The 13422-nt window shown below is 65.7% G+C and overlaps 2 protein-coding genes and 2 non-coding genes across 4 annotated transcripts; 3 read left to right on the top strand and 1 right to left on the bottom strand.

Annotated features, from left to right (window-relative positions):
* Positions 1-336: 336 nt before the first annotated feature.
* LOC119696856 lies at positions 337-527 on the top strand. The gene has a single exon (XR_005255679.1). It is a non-coding gene; the product is annotated as a U2 spliceosomal RNA (small nuclear RNA).
* Positions 528-2847: 2320 nt separating this feature from the next.
* Positions 2848-3038, bottom strand: LOC119696855. The gene has a single exon (XR_005255678.1). It is a non-coding gene; the product is annotated as a U2 spliceosomal RNA (small nuclear RNA).
* Positions 3039-4256: 1218 nt separating this feature from the next.
* On the top strand, positions 4257-8477 carry OTUB1 (OTU deubiquitinase, ubiquitin aldehyde binding 1). Its single transcript, XM_038126691.1, has 7 exons — positions 4257-4409; positions 4730-4791; positions 4911-5009; positions 5772-5890; positions 6418-6502; positions 7158-7352; positions 8160-8477. The coding sequence occupies exons 1-7, from the start codon at positions 4349-4351 to the stop codon at positions 8355-8357; spliced, it is 819 nt and encodes a 272-aa protein (XP_037982619.1). The 5' UTR covers positions 4257-4348; the 3' UTR covers positions 8358-8477.
* Positions 8478-9315: 838 nt separating this feature from the next.
* LOC119696854 (leucine-rich repeat transmembrane protein FLRT1-like) lies at positions 9316-13082 on the top strand. The gene is given in 4 exon segments (XM_038126692.1): positions 9316-9428; positions 10441-10529; positions 11107-12431; positions 12433-13082. Coding segments are annotated over 2 exon segments (1821 nt in total). The 5' UTR covers positions 9316-9428; positions 10441-10529; positions 11107-11121; the 3' UTR covers positions 12944-13082.
* The last annotated feature ends 340 nt before the right edge of the window (positions 13083-13422 follow it).

Below are 13422 nucleotides of genomic sequence, written 5' to 3'. Positions count from 1 at the left end.
CCGAAAAAAAAAAAAACAACAAAAAAAACAAAAAAACAAAAAAGGAGAAGGGAAGGCCTGGAGGGGGCGGAGCGGGGGTGGAGTTATGCAGAACAAGAGGCGACGGCTATGCAAATTAGCCACGGATCCGCCGCCAGAGGCATCACGGGAGCGACAATTTGGGGCGATTCTCAGGATTTGAGGGGTCCGCGCGTAGAGAGCGCGGGAGCAAAGCGCCGAGCGAGCTGGGCAAAGGATGCCCGGAGCGCTGAGCGGCGGCGGAGCGCGGCGCGGGGGCGGCCGTGAGGTGCGTGCGGGCCGGGCGGGGCCGGGAGCGGCGCGGGTGGTGTGTCCGGTATCGCTTCTCGGCCTTTTGGCTAAGATCAAGTGTAGTATCTGTTCTTATCAGTTTAATATCTGATACGTCCTCGATGAGAGGACTTTATATTAAACGGATTTTTGGGCTCGGGAGTTGGACCCGGAGCTTGCTCCCTCCGCTCCGCGCATCGTCCCGGTATTGCAGTGCCTCCGGGAACGGTGCACCCCGCTCGGGGACCTTGCACTGGTCAAAGACAGAGCAAAACGATTCCCCACCTCACGTTCTCGGGTCTGAAGCGCTGCTGAGTTCAACGTCCTCCAAGATATGACCCTGGCCCGAATGACTCCACTGTGCCCAGCACTCACAGCCTGTGTTCTGGCCACGCCTTATCCAACCCACTCTGCCACCACCGCCCCTTTCCAAATCCTTTCCACTGCTCTCCTAAAGCTCCGCATTTTCATCGAGCATCCCCTCTGATCCTGACCCTGAAAATACTCCCAAAAATCCTGAAATAGCACTTACAAACCCATGACAATACCCTAAAACACACACACACACAAAATCTTTAGAAACCTTTTAGAATCTCTTATATAGCCTTAAAAGTTGTGGGAAAACTCTGGAAAAAAAACCCTGCTCAGCCTCCCAGCCCCACCTGCTGCTCCCTAACCCTCAGATGCCTTCCCTACCTTTCTGCAGCGGCTCTGCTGTCCCCTGAGGGTTCTGTCCTTGTCCCGGTGTCAGGGCTGCTGTCCTGTCCCCCCGGGAGGGTTCCGCTGTGCTCTCACTGTTGGGGTTGCTGTGTTGTGCTGCTCTTGGGGGCACAGGCTGTTGTTGGGGGGGCTGCTTAGGGCGAGGTGATGGCTGGGGGGACAGGTGGGGCACCTGTGCCCTAATTTGCCTCCTAAGCTGTCCCCTGTAGCCCAGATCTCCACTGGACTGCCTGGCCCTCAAGCCCTGTCCCTCTGCCCCCCAGCCCTCAGGTTCTGTCACCCTGAATGCCTTTCCTGTGCCCCCCAAAGCCCCCTCAACCCCCCCGCCCCAGCGGGTCACCCTCAAGCCCCCTGTGCCCCTGTCAGCCCCTTCTCAGCTCCTGTGGGTCACACTCTCAGCCCCCAGCTCCTCTGTGTCACCCCCCCAGCTGCCCCTGCCACCCTCAGCCTCTCCGTGTGTCACCCACTGTCCCCTCTCCCTGCTCCTCTGTCACCCTCGAGCTCCCACAGTGCCCCTCAGCCTCTGTCATGCCCTGAAAGGACCCTAAAAATCCCTCTGATGTCCCTAAAAGGGACAAGCTGCCACCTGTGCCAACTCGGGCTGCTTTGAGAGTGCCCATGGAGCTCTGCAAACTGAGACCAGGAACGTGGGATGGTGACTTTTGTTTTCCGGGGCAGAAGGCTTTGTCTGTACCAGGAAGGCCCTCGGCCCTTCGGGGCCGGCTGGCAGCTGGATTTCCGCGAATCTGAAGATGCGCCCAGGGACATTCCCAGACGCTCTGCAATACCGGGACAGTGTGGCTTCTATCACGATATAATCACGAAGCAATCTTTTTTTCCCCCTTCAATATCTTCGGTGTGGTTGCTGCCTTCCCAGATGCGCTGCATGACTGGGAATGCCCAGTCAGGGGTGAGCGCGCTTTGAGGCACAGAGGCAGTCCCTCAAGAGTCACTCAGGTGATAATAGACTTAATGACTCCTTGACCTAAAGCTTTACGTTAATCTTTTTTTCACCATCTGATGTCCCCTTTGAGGGTTGAGTGTTCTCAGAGGCGCTGGAGTTCTGGCACTGTGTGGTTGCTATCACGATATAATCACGGCAGTGGATTGTTTTTCTTTGTCTTTTACTAGGTGAGGTTCCCGTGCGGCTTGCAGCATCCCCGGAAGCACTGCAATACCAGGACACTGTGGGTGCTATCACGATATAATCGCGACATTGGATGTTTTTGCTCTGTTTTTCACCAGTGAAAGGTCCCTGAATGGGATGCACCATTCCCGGAGGCACTGCAATACCGGGACGATGCGCGGAGCGGAGGGGGATGAAGGTGGAATGGAGCCTGTGAAGGATTTGAGGAGCAGCTGAGGGGGAAATGGAGCCCATGAGGGTGAGGGGGGTGGAAATGGCACCAGGGAAGGGAAAAATGGCGCCCATGAGGGGACAAATGGAGCCTGTGAGGGGGATGAGGGTGGAAATGGTGCCTGTGAAGGATTTCAGGGGCAGCTGAGGGGGAAATGGCGGCCGTGAGGGGACAAATGGTGTCCCTGAGGGTGATGAGGGGGAAATGGAACCCAGGAGGGGGATCAGAGGAAATAATGAAGCCTGTAAGGGTGGAACACTTTCCATGAGGGTGATGAGAAGAGAAAGAGCAACTCTTAAGGATTGGAGGGGCAGCTGAGGGGGAAATGGAGCCTGTGCAGGTGGTGGAGGGACAATGGAGCCCATGAGGATGAAGGGAGCTCCCCGAGGCACTGCAAGAGCGGCACCGCGCGTGTGCTATCGCGATATAATCGTGACAGTGCATGGCTTTGTTCTGTTTTTCACTAGTGGAAGGTCCCCGAGCGGGGTGCACCGTTCCCGGAGGCACTGCAATACCGGGACGATGCGCGGAGCGGAGGGAGCAAGCTCCGGGTCCAACTCCCGAGCCCAAAAATCCGTTTAATATAAAGTCCTCTCATCGAGGACGTATCAGATATTAAACTGATAAGAACAGATACTACACTTGATCTTAGCCAAAAGGCCGAGAAGCGATACCCGACGCACCACCCGCGCCGCTCCCGGCCCCGCCCGGCCCGCACGCACCTCACGGGCAGACTCGCGCCTCTCTCGCGCTCAGCGAATCCCGTTCCCGACCTCTTTCCCCATCGCATTCTGCGTTTTGCTGCCGCTTTTTTTACGTACGGACCCCAAAAATCACGAAATTGTCCCGAAAGTTACGCTCCCGTGATGCCTTTGGCGGCGTTGTGGCCCTGATTTGCATGATTGCCGCCTTTTATCTGCATAACCCCGCCTCTCGCTGCATCTTTTCGTTTCCTCCCACCAGTTTAAAGCCCCGCCCCTCAGCTTTTAGCTTGTGATCTGATTGGACGAGCGAGTACTTTGATTTGCATTCGCCGCGTTCCTTGATATTAACCCAATATCTCATTAGCATAACCACGCCTATTAAACAATCTACAGAGTTCCTGATTTTCTCCCGCGTCCCGCACGATCCGACCCCCCAAAAAACCCGAAAATCCCCCCAAAAACCACACTCCCAGCATGCCTTCCGCTCGCTGTCACCTCTGTTTTGCATAACCCTGCCCCTCGGCCCGGCAGCGCGGCATGTTTGAAGCGGAGCCGCGGGAGAACGGGGAAAATCGGCGATTTGGGGCAGTTTTGGGTGCCCCTGGTGCGACAGCGAGGGTGAGGAGGGGGCGGGAGCTGCCGGGGGTCGCTGTAGGAGATATTACCTGGGCTCACCTGCCCGGGGGTCCCCTGCGGGAGCACCTAGGGGCACCTGGGCACGGGAAGGCGCTGAGGGAGCGGGGCTCGTTCCACAATGAACAATTTCACCTTCCCAGTTCCATTCCAGTCCCTCCCAGCATATTTTGGTAACCCCAGAAAAACGAGCAGAGTGAGAGGAAAAGGAGTTTAAACAGAGGTAAAAACTTTTTTTTTTTTTTCCAGAATAATCTGTTTAAACGGACGGGAACCCCTTCACCGGCTCCTCGTAGAGTCCCAATCACGCCTTTTCCGCCATTTTTCCTGCTCCAATTAAAAATTAATCAACACTTTCCTTCATTTTTGCTGTAAAGATCACAAAGGCGCGGGGCTCACCGAGGCACCGACCCTCAGAGCGAGCTGACCGGGACAATACCGGGGATCCCGGAGGCTCTCGGGCCTTCCCCGGTGCCGCTTTCGCTCCCTGAAGGCGGTGCCGCCATGAGGGGAGAGGGGCGTGGTCAGCACAACAGACCACGCCCATCATGGGCGGAGCTTGCCCCGCTCCCGGAAGCGGCGCGGGCGGTGCCCCGGAAGCGGCGGGCGCTGACCCGGAAGCGGCGCGGGGCGGGCAGGGCGGCGATGGCGGCGGAGGAGCCTCAGCAGCCGCAGCCGGAGCCGCTGGGCGGCAGCGATGCCGACGGTACCGATGGAGCCCCCTCAGCCATCCCCGCACCGCGGCCGCCACTCTCGCCATGGGATCCCCCCCGGTTCTCCCTCGGGCCGCGGCCTCGTTACTCCCGGGAGGGCCTCATCACCCCGGCAGTTCCCGGTTCCCCGGACCCATCACCCCGAACCCCCGAACACGCCCCGATCCCACCCGGTTTCCCCTCTTAGGACCCTCCCGGGGGCACCGCAGACCCTCCCGGTGGGGCCGGGCAGCACCGCAGACCCTCCCGGTGGGGCCGGGCAGCCGCTCTGGACCCCCCGGTAACCCCCGGTGACCCCCCGGTGTCCCCCCAGGTGTGAACTGCCTGGCCTACGACGAGGCGATCATGGCGCAGCAGGACCGGATCCAGCAGGAGGTGCGGATCCCTCTCCCCAAATCCCGCCGTGACCACCCCCCCCAGCCCCGCCCTGCCCCGGGGGGGTCCCGGTGGTCCCGGGGGGGTCCCCGGTTGGTGACCCCCCCGGTTGGGCGCAGATCGCGGTGCAGAACCCGCTGGTGTCCGAGCGCCTGGAGCTGGCCGAGCTCTACAAGGAGTACGCGGAGGATGACCACGTGTACCAGGAGAAGATCAAGGTGGGGAACGGGGGGAGACTGGGAGGGAATTGAGGGGTACTGGGAGGGACTGGGAGGGACTGGGAGAGACTGGAGGGGACCGGGAGGGGATTGGAGGGGTCTGGGAGGGACTGGGGGACATTGGGACAGGGCTGGGGAGGGCACTGGGAGGGACTGGGACACCAGTACGGAGCTGCTAGGACATACTGGGAACAGCACCAGTATAGGACTGGGAGGCACTGGGACACCAGGCCGTGGTTGGCTGTCCCTGGGGATGACCCAGGGATGTCCCGGTGTCCCCCTGCTCCCTGTCCCCAGGGATGGCCTAGGGATGTCCCCATGTCCCCCCCAGTGTCCTCCCGGTCCCTGTCCCAGCTGTGTCCCCCTGTTCCTCCCAGTGTCCCCCTGGTGTCCCCGGGGTGTCCTCGTGTCCCCACAGTGTCCCTCCCATGTCCCCCCAGTCCCTGTCCTGCCTGTCCCTGGGCTGTCCCCTGTCCCTCCCCCGGTGTCCCCATGGTGTCCCACAGTGTCCCTGTCCTCAGGGATGTTCCCCATGTCCCCCTGGTGTCCCCATGGTCCCTGTCCTGCCTGTCCCTGGGCTGTCCCTTGTCCCCCCACAGCGTCCCCACAGTCTCTGTCCCAGGGCTGTCCCTGATGTCCCCCACGATGTCTCCCTGGTGTCACTGTCCCTGATGTCCCCCTGTCCCCTGGGCTGTCCTCGATGTCCCCATGGTGCGACTGTCCCTGATGTCCCCACGGTGTCCCCCGGTGTCCGTGTCCCAGGACCTGCTGCAGAAGTATTCCTACATCCGCAAGACGCGGCCGGACGGGAACTGCTTCTACCGCGCCTTCGGCTTCGCGCACCTCGAGGCGCTGCTGGAGGACGGCCAGGAGCTGCAGCGGTGAGGGCACCCCAAAACCAGCCCAAAGCACCCCAGAGACAGCCCTGAAACCCCCAAAACAGCCCAAAAACCAGCCCTGGAACCCCCAAAACGGCCCTGGAACCCCCAGACGAGACCTGGAACCCCAAAAACACCCTGAAACACCCCGAAAATACATCCAGGGATCCCATAACACCCCAAAACCAACATGAAACACCCCAAAATCAACGTGAAACACTCCGAAGCAGCCCCAAAAACACCCCAAAAATAGCCTGAAACAGCTCTGGGACCCCAAAACCACCCTGAAACACGTAAAAAACACCCCAAAAATAGCCAAAATCAGCCCAAAACCACCCCGAAACAGCCCTGGGAACCCAAAAATACCCCAAAAACACCCCCAGAGACCTCCAGAAAACACCCCTGGGGACCCCAAAACATCCGGACACCCTCCAGAACACTCCCAGACACCCCCAAAACCCCCATAAACCACCCCCGAGAGACCCCCCTGACCCCTCTGGGTGCCCCCCTGAGCCCCCCGTGCCCCCCAGGTTCAAGGAGGTGTCGGCGCGCAGCAAGGAGGAGCTGGTGGCCCAGGGCTTCACTGAGTTCACCATCGAGGACTTCCACAACACGGTGGGGCTGGGGGCTTTGGGGGGGGTCTTGTTGGGGTCTGGGGGGTTTTCAGAGGGGTCTGGGGGTGCTCTGGGGCTTTGGGAGGGGTGTGGGGTGGAGTTGGGGGGGGCTCAGAGGGGTGACACAGGTGTGTGTGACCCAGGTGTGACACAGGTGTGACCCAGGTGTGACTCAGGAGTGTGTGACACAGGTGCGTGTGACACAGGCATGATGCAGGTGTGACAAGTGTGACAGCTGACACACAGGTGACACCCAGGTGTGACACAGGTAACACACAGGTGCCTCAGGTGTGACACACAGGTGACACACAGGTGACACAGGTGTGTGTCCCCAGCTGATCGAGCGCGTGGAGCGCCGGGTGTGTGTGACAGGTGTGACACGGGTGACACACAGGTGACACAGGTGACACAGCTGATGACAGGTGACAGGTGTGACACAGGTGACACACAGGTGACACAGCTGTGTGTCCCCAGCTGATGGAGCTGATCGAGCGCGTGGAGCGCCGGGTGTGTGTGACAGGTGTGACACGGGTGACACACAGGTGACACAGCTGTGTGTCCCCAGCTGATGGAGCTGATCGAGCGCGTGGAGCGCCGGGTGTGTGTGACAGGTGTGACACGGGTGACACACAGGTGACACAGCTGTGTGTCCCCAGCTGATGGAGCTGATCGAGCGCGTGGAGCGCCGGGTGCCGCTGCCGGAGCTGCTGGCGGCCTTCAACGAGCCGGCCACGTCGGATTACCTGGTGGTTTACCTGCGCCTGCTCACCTCGGGCTGCCTGCAGCGCCACCGGCGCTTCTTCGAGCAGTTCCTCGAGGGCGGCCGCAGCATCAAGGAGTTCTGCCAGCAGGTACGGGCACCTGGGCACCGTGGGAGGGACACCTGGGGCACCTCTGTCACCAGGTCCGGGGCACCTGCGGCACGTGGGCACCGTACCTGGGACACCTGGGACACCCTCACCCATGTGAGGGGGACCTGGGACACCTGTGCATCGTGTGAGGGGCACCTGGGGCACCTCTGTCACTGTGCCTGGGGCACCTGGCAGCTCTGCCAGCAGGTATGGGCACCTGGGATACCTGGGACAGCTGGGCACCATGTGAGAGGCACCTGGGACACGTCTGTCACTGTGCCTGGGGCACCTGGCCACATCCACATCATCGCTGACCGCTGCGTCCTCGTGTCCTCTCTGTCCCCCACACTCCACTGACCACTGTCACTGATCCCTGTCTCCTCTCTGTCCCCTGTGTCCCCTCAGGAGGTGGAGCCCATGTCCAAGGAGAGTGACCACACTGACCAGTGTCCCCTCTCTCTGTCCCCTGCCTGTCCCCTCCCCAGGAGGTGGGCCCCATGTCCAAGGAGAGTGACCACATCCACATCATCACTGTCCCCTGTGTCCCCTCAGGAGGTGGGCCCCATGTCCAAGGAGAGTGACCACATCCACATCATCACTGTCCCCTGTGTCCCCTGACCATTGTCCCCTGTGTCCCCTCAGGAGGTGGGCCCCATGTCCAAGGAGAGTGGCCACATCCACACTGACCAGTGTCCCCTGACCATTGTCCCCTCTCTGTGTCCCCTCAGGAGGTGGAGCCCATGTCCAAGGAGAGTGGCCACACTGAGCAGTGTCACTGACCATTGTCCCCTCTCTGTGTCCCCTCAGGAGGTGGAGCCCATGTCCAAGGAGAGTGACCACATCCACATCATCGCGCTGGCGCGGGCGCTGCACGTCTCCATCCTGGTGGAGTACATGGACCGGGGCGAGGGCGGCGCCACCAACCCGCACGTGTTCCCCGAGGGCTCCCAGCCCCGCGTCTGCCTCCTCTACCGCCCCGGCCACTACGACATCCTCTACAAGTGACCCCCGCCCCGAGCCCCCCACGCCGGGACCCCCCCGAGCCCCCCCGGCCCTGCCGCGGCCTCGCCGAGCCCCCCCCCCTCCTGCTGCCCCCGCCCCAAAATAAAAGATGTGGCCCCCCAGGGATGAGCGTGGTTATTTGGGGAGGGGGAGGTGGGGGCAGGGGGTGGGAGGGGGGTTGGATGCCCTTAGGGGGCAGTTGGGGGGATGGGGAGGGGGAGTTGGGGGCAGGAAGGGGGTGAGGAGGGGCAGTTTGAGGTGGGGAAGGGGAGTTTGGGGTGGGGAGGGGGAGTTGGGGCAGTTTGAGGTGGGGAAGGGGCAGTTTGGAGGCAGGAACGGGGTGGGGAGGGGCAATTTGGGCAGAGGAGGGGGTAGGAGGAGTTTGGGAACCCCCTTTTGGGGGCAGTAGAGGGGGCGGGGACCCCGTTTTGGGGGTTGAAGTGGGGGAAAGGCATTTGGGGACCCTTTTGGGTGACACTCGGGGGTCTCTGAGGTTTGGGGGGAGCTGGGAGGGGTAAATGGGTCTGGGGGGGAGTTTGGGGTCTGGGTAGAACCCAGTGAAGGGTCCGGGGGGGCAGATTTGGGGAGGGGGCGTCCCAAACCTCGTCCAGCCCAGGGACAAGGACCCTCCCCCTCCCCACTGTGAGGGGACACAGAACCCCCCTCCCCCGCCCACCCTCCGGGACCCCCAAATCCCCCCCTCCCCACACTGGGGGGGAGGGTCCCGTGTGATTCCCCCACCCCCTTCCCAAAACCCGAGGCAGGGAAGCGCCACCACCCCCTCCCCAAATTCCCCCCGTGCCCCGGATCCACATCCCCCACCGCGACCCCGACCCCGCATCCCCAAATCCCCCCGCACCGGGGGGCGGTCCCGGTCCGGTTTGGTCCATCCCCCTCCCCAAATCCCCCCGCACCGGGGGGCGGTCCCGGTCCGGTTTGGTCCATCCCCCTCCCCAAATCCCCCCGCACCGGGGGGCGGTCCCGGTCCGTCCCCCCCCCTCTGCCGCCGCCTTCCCACGCCCGCAGCCGCCGCCGCCGCCGCCGGGCCCGCACGCGCCGGCCGGTAGCCACCCGGTAAGGACCCCCTGACCCCCCCCGGGACCCCCCCCCCCAAACCCACCCCCTCCCCCTCCCGCCCCGGTACCCGCGGATGCTCCAGCCCGGGGGGAGGGGGGGTGGGGGAGGGTCCGTTCGGCCGGAGCGGGGCCCGTTCCCACCCGAGGCCCCTCGGAGCGACCCCTCCACACCCAGGGACCCCCCCAAACCCCTTCCGACCCCCCCAGCCCCCCAAATCCGCCGTGTCCCCACCCCCACTTCCCAGGGATGCTCCAGCCATCCCGGGGGGAGGGGCCCAGGCGTCCGGGACACCCAGGCGCGGCCCTCCCCCACCCTGAGCTCCTCATCCCGGGCTCCCCAAATCCCACCGGACCCCCCGGGATCCCCCCAAACCCTCCCGGTCCCGGGGATGCTCCAGCGGGGGGGGGAGGGACCGTCCGGGCTGGGTGCGGGGGGAGGGGAGGGAAGAGGGGCCTGTGAGTCTGGGGGCCTGACCCTCCCCCCCCCAAAACACCCCACCCCTCCCAGCAGCACCCCCGGACCCCCCCAAACCCCTCCGAGACCCCCCTGGGAGCCGAGGATGCTCCGGGGGGGGGGGGGGGGGGGCATGATCCGCGTTTAGGGGAGCGACCCCTCCCCCCCATCTCCATGGGACCCCCGTGGGCTCCCCAAAACCCCCCTTGACCCCCCCGACCCACCCCAGGGCTCACGGGGGGGGTCACGGGGGTGCTGTCACCTGTGTCCCCTCCTGGGGGTGTCACCTGACCCCCCCCGCGAGGCCGGGGCTGACGCAAGGGGGACCCTGGGGGGGGGCACCAAGGTCCCGGGGGTGGGGGGGGGGGTCACTAACGAGGCGCTGCTAATGAGGGAGGGGTTCGTTAACCACGCTGCTAATTAGCCCCGGAGGGGGGTGGGGGAAGGGCCCGGACACCTGGGTCCTGCCGGGTGTCACATGAATGAAGGGGGGGAGGGGCTGTCGCATGAGGACCCCCCCTCCAACACGGCTGATGTCCCCTCCCCACCCCCACAGCGGCCCCCCCGGCGGGGCGGGGGGGCCATGGAGCACCGGCGCCGGTAGCCACGGCCGGGCACGAGGAGCCGAGGAGTGACAGGAGCCAGGTAAGGCCCCGCCCCCCGGGGCACACCTGGAGGGGGGGATGGGCGGGTCCCCCCCTAGAATGGGGGAGGGGTGGGGGGGGTGGGGGTTGGGGTGTCCCCGGCCTGGATGTGAGGTTGGGGGGTCTTAGGAAGTATTGGGGGGTGCCCTATAATGGGGGAGGGTGCACTGTAATGGGGGGAGGGGTCCATGGGCTCTCTATGGGGTCAGGGTGGGGGTCCTGGTCCCTCTTTTGCGGGGGTGCTGAGGGGGGGGGTCCTGCCTTTCGTTTGGGGTCAGGCTGGGGGTCCTGCTCCCCCTTTAATGGGTGGTGCTGAGAGGGGGTGGTCCTGCCTTTAATTTGGGGGGTCCTGATCCCCCTTTAATGGGGGGGTCCTGCCTTTTAGTTGGGGTCAGGCTGGGGGTCCTGGTGTCCCTTTAATGGGGAGGAGGTCCTGCTCCCCCATTAAAGGGGGGTGCTGAGGGGGGCAGTCCCTCCTTTCATTTGGGGTCAGCCTGGGGAGGGGCCACAGCCCCTCGGTGGTCTCAAGACCACCCCCCTCCCCACCACCCTGACACCTCCCCCCCTCCCTCCCACAGGCCCCCCATCCACCCATGGCCCCCCCTCCCCCTCCCCTCCCCGTCCCTCCCGTCCCCCGGCCAGCGCGGGGGGGACCGCCACCCCGGCTGCTCGCCACCGTGGCCACCATCACCCTGCTGAGCGCCGTGGGCGCCTGCCCGGCCGTGTGCCGCTGCTCCGGCGGCCGCGTCTACTGCAACGACCGCGGGCTGACGGCCGTGCCCGAGGGGCTCCCTCCCGGTGCCACCACGCTGTTCCTGCAGAACAACCGCATCGGCGACGCGGGCATCCCGGCTCGCCTGGGCCGGCTGCCGGCGCTGCGGGTGCTGTACCTGTACGCCAACGCGCTGGAGCAGCTGCCGGCTCACCTGCCGCCGGCGCTGCGGGAGCTGCACCTGCAGGAGAACAACGTGCGCGGGCTCTGCCGCCGGGCGCTGGCCCGGGCGCCGCTGCTCGAGCGGCTGCACCTGGACGACAACTCGGTGTCGGCCGCCGGCATCGAGGAGGACGCGTTCGCCGAGAACCGCCGGCTGCGCCTGCTGTTCCTGTCGCGGAACCACCTGAGCAGCGTCCCCGCGGGGCTGCCGCCGGCGCTGGAGGAGCTGCGGCTGGACGACAACCGCATCCACACCATCCCGCTGCGCGCCTTCGAGGGGCTGCCGGCGCTGCGGCGCCTGGTGCTGGACGGGAACCTGCTGGCGAACCAGCGCATGGCCGACGACACCTTCAGCCGCCTGGGCAACCTCAGCGAGCTCTCGCTGGGCCGCAACGCGCTGGCGGCGCCGCCCGCCAACCTGCCCCGGGCTCGGCTCCGCCGCCTCTCGCTGGCCGCCAACGCCATCAGCCACGTGCCCGCCGGAGCCCTGGCCAGGATGAGGGCGCTGGAGCGGCTGGATCTGTCGGACAACAACCTGACCACGCTGCCCAGGGGGCTCTTCGACGACCTGGGCAGCCTGAGCCACCTGGGGCTGCGCAACAACCCCTGGTTCTGCGGCTGCAACCTGGCCTGGCTGCGGGACTGGCTGCGGCGCCGCGCCCCGCCGCGCCTCGAGGTGCGGGGGCTGCTGTGCCAGGCGCCGGCCAGGCTGCGGGGGCTGCCGGTGGGCGAGCTCCGGGGGGAGATGGACGCCTGCGAGAGCCCGGCCGCGGGGGGAGCGGGAGCTGCGGGCGGGGGGACGTCCCCCGGTGCGGCCCCCGCCGTGTCCCCCGCGGTGGCGGCGTCGCCGGGAGGAGGAGGAGGAGCGGCCGCGCCGGGGCTGTGGGTGCAGGCGGCTCCCGGGGGGGCTCTGCGGGTGCGGTGGCCCCCGGCCCCTCCCGGGGCGTCGCTGAGGCTGAGCTGGCTGCGGCCCGGGGGGGGGGGCCGTGACCGAGACCTTGGTGCGGGGGGAGCGCGGCGAGTACGTGGTGCGGGCGCTGCAGCCCCGGGCGCCCTACCGGGTGTGCCTCGCCGCCCTGGAGCCCCCCGCCGCTCCCCCGCTCTGCGCCCAAGCCCGGGCGGGTGCCGGGGACCCCCCCCAGGCCGGTTCTCCCGGTGGCCCCCCCGGGGATGCGCCCCCCGCGCTGCCCCCGGCCGCGGCTCTGGGGGCGGCGGCGGCGGCGGCGGCCGGGGTGGTGCTGGGGGTGCTGGGGGGCTGCTGGAGGAAGAGGAGGAGGAGGAGGAGGATGGGGCTGGGGGCGCCGCCGCTGCCGCCCCCCAAAGGCGGCGGGGGGGGGCGGCTGGCGCTGCGGCCGCTGCGACCCCCGGAGGAGGGGGGGATCCGCACCGTGTTCCCCCCGCCGCCGCCGCCGCCGCCCCCCCCCGGCGTGCGGGGCTACCGGGGGGGGCAGGTGCCGCATGGGGGGGGAGGGGGGTCCTGATGGGGGGGGGAGGGGGCGGCCTCTTTCTTGGGACACACCCCCCCCCCCGCCCGTTTTGGGGGAACCCCTCCTGGGGCTCTGAGGACATTTCGGGGGGAGCCTTTGAGGGGAGTTTTGGCTTTTTTAAGGTTTATTTTTTTCGGCACCGCGGCTTTTTGGGGGGAAAAACGGCAGCTTTGGTGCAGGAATGGGATTTGCGGGGGGGGGGGGGGGGGGGGGACGACAGCCACGACACCCCTACCCCTTGGGACCTCCGGGAGGACCCCAGGCCCCGGCAGAGCCTGAGAGTGAGGAGGACCTAGGGGTCGGGGTGGGTCCCCTCTCCCCCCGTGCTCCCCTTCCCCTCACCCCCCCCCGCGAGGTGCCTTCACCCCTCCCCCCGCCCCTGCCGTTGGATTTGGGGAAAAAAGGACCAAAATCAGGACAAACCGAGCCAGGAGGGCTAAGGGGGACCCAAAATCCCCCCTCTGCCCCCCCCC

This window comes from Motacilla alba, unplaced genomic scaffold (assembly GCF_015832195.1).
Source record: "Motacilla alba alba isolate MOTALB_02 unplaced genomic scaffold, Motacilla_alba_V1.0_pri HiC_scaffold_618, whole genome shotgun sequence".
Taxonomy (NCBI): Eukaryota; Metazoa; Chordata; class Aves; order Passeriformes; family Motacillidae; genus Motacilla; species Motacilla alba.
Note: the sequence above shows the minus strand (reverse complement) of the source record. Positions and strands in the feature narration are given on the sequence as shown.

Coding starts and splice junctions, on each gene's coding strand:
- OTUB1 (XM_038126691.1), top strand. CDS start 4,349: ATGGCGGCGGAGGAGCCTCAGCAGCCGCAGCCGGAGCCGCTGGGCGGC. Junction 4,410..4,729: donor GGGCGGCAGCGATGCCGACG/GTACCGATGGAG, acceptor GTGTCCCCCCAG/GTGTGAACTGCCTGGCCTAC. Junction 5,891..6,417: donor GACGGCCAGGAGCTGCAGCG/GTGAGGGCACCC, acceptor CGTGCCCCCCAG/GTTCAAGGAGGTGTCGGCGC.